Source organism: Leptinotarsa decemlineata, unplaced genomic scaffold (genome assembly GCF_025532065.1).
Source record: "Leptinotarsa decemlineata unplaced genomic scaffold, Ldec_3_MD MMD2_tig00005648, whole genome shotgun sequence".
Classification (NCBI taxonomy): domain Eukaryota; kingdom Metazoa; phylum Arthropoda; class Insecta; order Coleoptera; family Chrysomelidae; genus Leptinotarsa; species Leptinotarsa decemlineata.
The window spans coordinates 12,501-20,000 of NW_027412639.1; the positions used below are offsets into that span (position 1 = coordinate 12,501).

A 7,500-nucleotide genomic window follows, 5' to 3' on the forward strand; every position below is an offset into this window, starting at 1 on the left:
AACGTACCTATCCCCCTATAGCGGCGTTTCGAGCACATCGCCCGTTTTCCGTTAACGCTGACGGGACCCTACGCGACTTTCGGTTTTTTCCACTTTTCGTATAGTCCTAGTCAATATAATTTATATCCGTCGATATGATATTGTATCAGACATGAATACGCATATCGATCGATATATTAAAATATTATAGGATAACGTTCTGACAACAGGACGTCTCGATTACAATGTTTATCGGAAAGTGTAGTGAAAATTTGTGTAAGGCCTATACCGCTTTCTCGCCATTACAACATATGAGTTGAGACGGTGAGACGATACTTGAATTAATGGGAGCAAACAGAATTTCGGAAGCGTGATAAAAAATTTTCAAAGAGAAATTTTGGCGAAAATTTCACTATACTTTCCGATATTTTCACCACACTTTCCGTTATTTTCACCACACTTTCCGTTCATGATTATTTTCGCCAAAATTTCCGTCTGAAATTTTTTCTTCACGCTTCCGAAATTCTGCTCGCACCCAGAAGGCAGAGGTAAACCTTCATTACACTTTCCGTTATTTTATGTTTTCACTACACTTTCCGATACTTTTATATTTTCACCACACTTTCCGTTCATGATTATTTTCGCCAAAATTTCCATCTGAAATTTTTCTTCACGCTTCCGAAATTCTGCTCGCACCCAGAAGGCAGAGGTAAACTTTCATTACACTTTCCGTTATTTTATATTTTCACTACACTTTCCGATACTTTTATATTTTCACTACACTTTCCGATACTTTTATATTTTCACCACACTTTCCGTTCATGATTATTTTCGCCAAAATTTCCATCTGAAATTTTTTCTTCACGCTTCCGAAATTCTGCTCGCACCCAGAAGGCAGAGGTAAACTTTCATTACACTTTCCGTTATTTTATGTTTTCACTACACTTTCCGATACTTTTATATTTTCACTACACTTTCCGATACTTTTATATTTTCACCACACTTTCCGTTCATGATTATTTTCGCCAAAATTTCCATCTGAAATATTTTCTTCACGCTTCCGAAATTCTGCTGCTCCCAGAAGGCAGAGGTAAACTTTCATTACACTTTCAGTTATATTTGTTTTCACTACACTTTCCGTTCGGTTATTTCGCCAAAATTTCCATTTGAAATTTTTATTTCACGCTTCCGATATTCTGCTCGCTCGCGGAAGGCAAAAGTAAACTTTCATTACACTTTCCGTTATATTTATGTTTTCACTACACTTTCCGTTATCTTTTATATTTTCACTACACTTTCCGTTCGGGTTATTTCGCCAAAATTTCCATTTCAAATTTTTATTTCACGCTTCCGATATTCTGCTTGCTCCCGAAGGCAGAGGTAAACTTTCATTACACTTTCCGTTATATTTATGTTTTCACTACACTTTCCGTTATCTTTTATATTTTCACTACACTTTCCGTTCGGGTTATTTCGCCAAAATTTCCATTTCAAATTTTTATTTCACGCTTCCGATATTCTGCTTGCTCGCCGAAGGCAGAGGTAAACGTTCACTACACTTTCCGTTATATTTATGTTTTCACTACACTTTCCGATACTTTTATTTTTCACTACACTTTCCGTTCCGATTATTTCGCCAAGTTTCCATCTGAAATATTTTCTTCACGCTTCCGAAATTCTGCTCGCTCCAGAAGGCAGAGGTAAACTTTCATTACACTTTCCGTTATATTTATGTTTTCACTACACTTTCCGTTATCTTTTAATATTTTCACTACACTTTCCGTTCGGGTTATTTCGCCAAAATTTCCAATTCAAATTTTTATTTCACGCTTCCGAATTCTGCTTGCTCGCGGAAGGCAGAAGTAAACGTTCACTACACTTTCCGTATATTTATGTTTCACTACACTTTTCTTTTAAATTTTCACTACACTTTCCGTTATCTTTTATATTTTCACTACACTTTCCGTTCGGGTTATTTCGCCAAAATATCCATTTCAAATTTTTATTTCACGCTTCCGATATTCTGCTTGCTACCGGAGGGCAGAGGTCGATTAAGTTTGACGATAGTCGTGTCACTAAGTGTTCTGGCGATGTTCTAAATTTACTGTAGTCTCTGGAGATACCCTACATTTTGTTTTATAAAAGAGAAGACATTAGTAGATCAAGATGTTCACATGATGTGGTGCTTGCTGCTGCTGCTGCTGCAGGTTTTTCCGGGTTTTCCTGCAGCTGAAAAAGCAAATGCGCCACTGGAATCATCAATGAAGTCGCCCCTCCGGAGCGTCAATTAAATTTTGTTGTTTCATAATTTCATGATTTGTATTACTTTCTTGACCTGAGACTTACTTCAAAAATATAAAAAATACACACGAATTCATTTCATAAGCTTTTGTGGTTCTGAAAAGAACCTTTTTTTTATGGAAACGGTAAGGACAATACAGGGGGAGGCATTAAATTCAACCGCCAAATCCGTACAAGGTTCGACCTTGCCTTTTCAGGGCGTATACAACATCCATGGCTGTGACGGTTTTGCGTTTCGCATGTTCGGTATATGTTACGGCATCTCTGATAACATTTTCGAGAAATACTTTGAGTACTCCACGAGTTTCTTCGTATATCAAACCCGAAATACGTTTAACACCACCTCGACGGGCTAATCTTCTAATGGCAGGTTTCGTTATTCCTTGGATATTATCACGCAATACTTTACGATGACGTTTCGCTCCTCCTTTTCCTAAACCTTTACCTCCCTTGCCACGACCAGTCATTTCGAATGTTAAGAATAAATTATATACTGCACGATACGAATGAAATACTGTTAGTGATACTAACGACAGACTTCGACTAAAGTTCTACACCGAACTCGGTCGGGTTTTGTTAAATTTCATGACTCCGCCCACAACTGGAAATCGGACCAATGGCGTCTCGTCTAGATGGTATATAATAGTTGGCGTGTATAAGCCGACTCAGTTCATATGTTGTCCGTCTATCGTTCGGTATACATTTCGTTCGTTACAATTCGCAATAGGTTTTGAAAATGGCTCGTACCAAGCAGACCGCTCGTAAATCGACTGGAGGTAAAGCTCCGAGAAAACAATTAGCTACTAAAGCAGCTCGCAAAAGTGCACCGGCTACGGGAGGTGTTAAAAAACCTCATCGTTACAGACCCGGTACTGTTGCTCTCCGAGAAATTCGACGTTATCAGAAGAGTACTGAATTGTTGATTAGGAAATTACCCTTTCAACGTTTAGTTCGAGAAATCGCTCAAGATTTCAAAACCGATTTACGATTCCAAAGTTCAGCCGTCATGGCTTTGCAAGAAGCTAGCGAGGCGTATTTGGTAGGACTCTTCGAAGATACGAATTTGTGCGCCATTCACGCCAAGCGCGTTACCATTATGCCCAAAGACATTCAGTTAGCAAGGAGAATACGCGGAGAACGAGCTTAATTTCATATATATATATCCCAATATATATTGAAAATATATACAAAAAAAAGGTTCTTTTCAGAACCACAAAATGCAATTGATGAAAGAATTCGTTTATCGATAGATATGAATGAATGAATGAATGTATGATATTTTCAATAACTCGCATCACGTAAATATTAAATCACGGGTGTTTGCAGAACATGTTCAGTATGATCCAAATATGGATTATAATACTGAAATTTTTTACTTTCCGAAACGAATCTTTCGAAAAGATCATTTTTAGAAACGGCTGAGATAAATAACGAAAAACAAGCGATCACTGAATGAAAGATCGCTCATAACATCACCATCTTTTCGTAAATTTCCTCTGATTCATATTTTTGAATACCTGGCATAAATCTCGAGTGACTTTTTGTAATATACCCTATACCAAAAATGAATCGTTCTCGAGATATTCGATCGTTTATACAGAAAAAGTAGGTATTATTCGGTTCTCGAGCCATTTCCCTATAAAATTGAAAACAAGTCTCATAGAATACATAAGCTATTATTGATTCATCAAAATATTACATTCCGTCGTCTTGTAGGAGGAGTAACATTTCCAAAATGATGAACGAGGTATTAGGAGTCGATGAGTAATTCTGAAGATATAAAAATCAGTGATTTCTCAAATGGAACACCCTTAGTTTGGAAATCTCGAAATGATTTTGACTCATTTTCCTGAAACGATCCCAATATCAGAAAATAAGTCAACTGTTCACAAGACATATTTCAATGAAATAGAAAGACAGAGCAATATTTTTTAATTTTTACTCTTTTACGAAATTATTCGATTCATATCAATTCGATAGTCGGCGGCGGCGGAAGAAATATTATTTATCTATTTTTTTTCTGTTTATAGGGATAGGCTAGGTAGGTAGTTCTGACTATTTATTTATATATTTGTTGGACAGTTGAATTATATACGAATTCTTGTAAAAAAAATTGTGGCCCTGAAAAGGGCCATTTGTTTTCTTAGACTTCGTCGCCGGAGAGAGAAGTCAACTGATAGAAGAATTTACTTCTTCTTTTTTGGAGAGGCAGCTTTTTTGGCTTTCGGAGAAGATGCCGATGCAGGGGTCGCTTTCGCGGTTTTCGGTTTGGGTGCTTTCGGCTTTTTTGTTGGTCCTTTGTTAGTTTTCTTTGCTTTCGAAGGAGACTTGGTTTTACTAGCAGAAGTCGCGGACGAAACCTTAGAAGCGACGGTCTTTTTATCCTCGGCAGTTACCTTTTTAGGCTTGGCTGCGGCAGCCGCTTTCTTTTCCGGAGAGGCTTTCTTACCTTTCGGTGATGCAGCAGCCTTCTTGCCGGTTTTAGCTTTTTCACCAGCTACGCGTTTAACGGGAGTTTTTTTGGCCTTCGCACCGGCCGTACCGGACGTTTTCTTTTCGGTAGCCGACGGTTTTGCCGAACCAGAAGATGCCGATGCCAATTTGAACGACCCCGATGCACCTTTTCCTTTAGTTTGTACTAATGATCCGGAAGCAACCGCAGATTTAAGATATTTCTTGATGAAAGGTGCCACTTTTTCTGCGTCAGCCTTATAATTCGCCGCAATATATTTTTTTATGGCTTGTAAAGAGGAACCACCCCGTTCCTTCAATCCTTTAATAGCGTTATTAACCATTTCCGACGTAGGTGGGTGAGAAGGTTTACTTCTTGGATTTTTAACTTTCTTTTCTTTCTTCGCAGTAGACTGTGCCTGCGGCGACGAAGATGAATTAGCCGAAGCCGAAGAATTCTGATTTTCTATGTCTGCCATAGTAAAAAAACAACTGACAATATATTCTCGGAAGATAGATGCTACACTCGTTAGGCGTCTAGAGAGAATGATGTAGTCCTCTGGTGTTCCGTTTGTTTAAATATTCTGGGTCGAAGCACAGGCGGACGGGAGACTGAACGCTCGACATTCTCGTTAGACACGATATTGACGGCTTCCATTCTGCTGTCGAAATGTTCGCATCAACTTCTTTACGAAATCAATGCCGGTTTCCTATTTAGACTTCGACTAGCACAATAACGTGGATAGATTCTACGTATTCCGAAAATATTTTCTGATAAGAAAAAGCTAATATTAAACCTCGACAACTCACAGTAAATTACAATGAAATATGAAGTATTGATGATTTTGACGTAACTCCAGACAATTCCTTTCCGAAAATACTCGTAATCGATGATCTGGAAGGAACCTTCGAATAAATATCATAGGCGCGACTGTCTATAGAAACATGATACATTAGCCGATAATACTCGATAAATACACGAGTGAATAGGGGCATCGAAGAGACCTCGTGTCTACCTTCATACACGACTATAACCAAGAACCGACGCTTCTAATAGCATCAACATTTTCAAAAATTATCCCTATAAAAGTGTTCGATGAAAACGGCATTCGAATAATAACGAACGTTATTAATGTTATATTCGATAAGATATAATCATCGTAATATACTTTCAATAAAAAGGTCGATACTACAACACGAACGAACGAACGAACGAACGAACGACGATACTGTGAGCTCTATCTATAACGGAGTAATACACACCCACCCCCACCCGAAATATATAAATCGTCAATGTTATAGTCGAAATCAGAAATGCTAATCATAAACGTTTTTAGACAACATATTAGCACGTAAATAAAAAACACGTTAAAAAATAACATAAGTAATAGAGTACATGACTAGTATAACAGTAACGAACGTTAACTTTTTAGGTTGATAGGTAGGTAAGCACCATCTAAATATAGGTGGCAAAATTATTTATTATCATCGCGCGTTTCACGAAAGGAGGTAACAATGTACTGATAACAAGGCAACCCAACCGAGTGAGACCTAGCGCCCTAGCAAAAATAAATTATCATTCAGCGTCGAAACGATATTGTAAGAATTCTTTCATAAATATTTTGTGGTTCTGAAAAGAACCGTTTTTTTTTAAGAATGTATATCGTAGACCGGAATAAGTAAATTATTTCGAACTGGTATATTTCGTAACTGCTTTGGTGCCTTCGCTGACGGCGTGCTTCGCCAATTCACCAGGAAGTAACAGACGTACTGCAGTCTGAATTTCTCTGCTCGTAATAGTCGATCGCTTGTTATAATGAGCAAGACGGGAGGCTTCCGCTGCGATACGCTCAAATATATCATTTACGAAACTGTTCATGATGCTCATCGCTTTACTGGATATTCCGGTATCGGGATGGACTTGTTTCAATACTTTGTAGATATAAATTGCGTAACTTTCCTTCCTCCTCCTCTTCTTTTTCTTATCGGTCTTCGATATATTCTTTTGGGCCTTTCCGGCCTTCTTCGCAGCCTTTCCACTAGCTTTGGGTGGCATTCTGAAAATTTAATTTCGTCAATATCAAACAAACAAGTACTATCGTGCAGGTTTGCTTTCGACTCAATGTAAAAGACGCCACTCTGTCGTCACTATTTCAGATAGTAACTGGAACTCTAGTAGGCTCCGCCCACCGGAAAGTTGAGCGTTCGAGAACGCCCATTGGTCGGTAGGACGGTATTAATACAGGTCGATTCTATATAGAAATCATTGTATAGAAAGCTACTGTTAGAGCAACATCGAATAATTCTCAGTGAATTCTTTAAATTTATCCGATATATAATACTAATCTACGATTCGACATGTCTGGACGTGGAAAAGGAGGTAAAGTTAAGGGAAAGGCAAAGTCCCGTTCCAGTCGGGCTGGACTCCAATTCCCAGTAGGACGTATTCATCGACTCCTTCGTAAGGGAAATTATGCCGAACGAGTTGGTGCCGGCGCCCCGGTTTACTTAGCCGCAGTAATGGAATATTTGGCAGCTGAAGTCTTGGAATTGGCCGGTAATGCGGCTCGCGATAACAAAAAAACCCGTATCATTCCTAGACATTTACAGCTGGCCATTCGAAACGACGAAGAACTCAATAAATTGTTATCAGGAGTAACCATTGCTCAAGGTGGTGTTTTGCCCAATATTCAGGCGGTTTTGTTACCGAAAAAAACCGAAAAGAAGGCATAAGTACACATTTCCTGAGAGAGGAAAGCGACAAATAAA

At 38.5% G+C, this 7,500-nt stretch overlaps 4 protein-coding genes across 4 annotated transcripts in view; 2 read left to right on the forward strand and 2 right to left on the reverse strand.

Annotated features, from left to right (window-relative positions):
• Positions 1-2,366: 2,366 nt before the first annotated feature.
• On the reverse strand, positions 2,367-2,760 carry LOC141484430 (histone H4). Its single transcript, XM_074179454.1, has one exon. The coding sequence runs from the start codon at positions 2,745-2,747 to the stop codon at positions 2,436-2,438; it is 312 nt and encodes a 103-aa protein (XP_074035555.1). The 5' UTR covers positions 2,748-2,760; the 3' UTR covers positions 2,367-2,435.
• A 216-nt stretch (positions 2,761-2,976) lies between these two features.
• LOC141484431 (histone H3) lies at positions 2,977-3,612 on the forward strand. The gene has a single exon (XM_074179455.1). The coding sequence runs from the start codon at positions 3,017-3,019 to the stop codon at positions 3,425-3,427; it is 411 nt and encodes a 136-aa protein (XP_074035556.1). The 5' UTR covers positions 2,977-3,016; the 3' UTR covers positions 3,428-3,612.
• Positions 3,613-6,351: 2,739 nt separating this feature from the next.
• LOC141484436 (histone H2B) lies at positions 6,352-7,083 on the reverse strand. The gene has a single exon (XM_074179459.1). It carries the CDS (start codon positions 6,785-6,787, stop codon positions 6,416-6,418), a length of 372 nt encoding a protein of 123 aa, XP_074035560.1. The 5' UTR covers positions 6,788-7,083; the 3' UTR covers positions 6,352-6,415.
• Positions 7,084-7,089: 6 nt separating this feature from the next.
• Positions 7,090-7,500, forward strand: part of LOC141484438 (histone H2A) — a 545-nt gene continuing 134 nt past the window's right edge. Inside the window, exon 1 of the mRNA XM_074179461.1 lies at positions 7,090-7,500. This exon is cut by the window's right edge and continues 134 nt beyond it. Within this exon, the coding sequence (XP_074035562.1) occupies positions 7,090-7,464 (375 nt within the window). The 3' untranslated portion in view covers positions 7,465-7,500.

Coding starts and splice junctions, on each gene's coding strand:
- LOC141484430 (XM_074179454.1), bottom strand. CDS start 2,747: ATGACTGGTCGTGGCAAGGGAGGTAAAGGTTTAGGAAAAGGAGGAGCG.
- LOC141484431 (XM_074179455.1), top strand. CDS start 3,017: ATGGCTCGTACCAAGCAGACCGCTCGTAAATCGACTGGAGGTAAAGCT.
- LOC141484436 (XM_074179459.1), bottom strand. CDS start 6,787: ATGCCACCCAAAGCTAGTGGAAAGGCTGCGAAGAAGGCCGGAAAGGCC.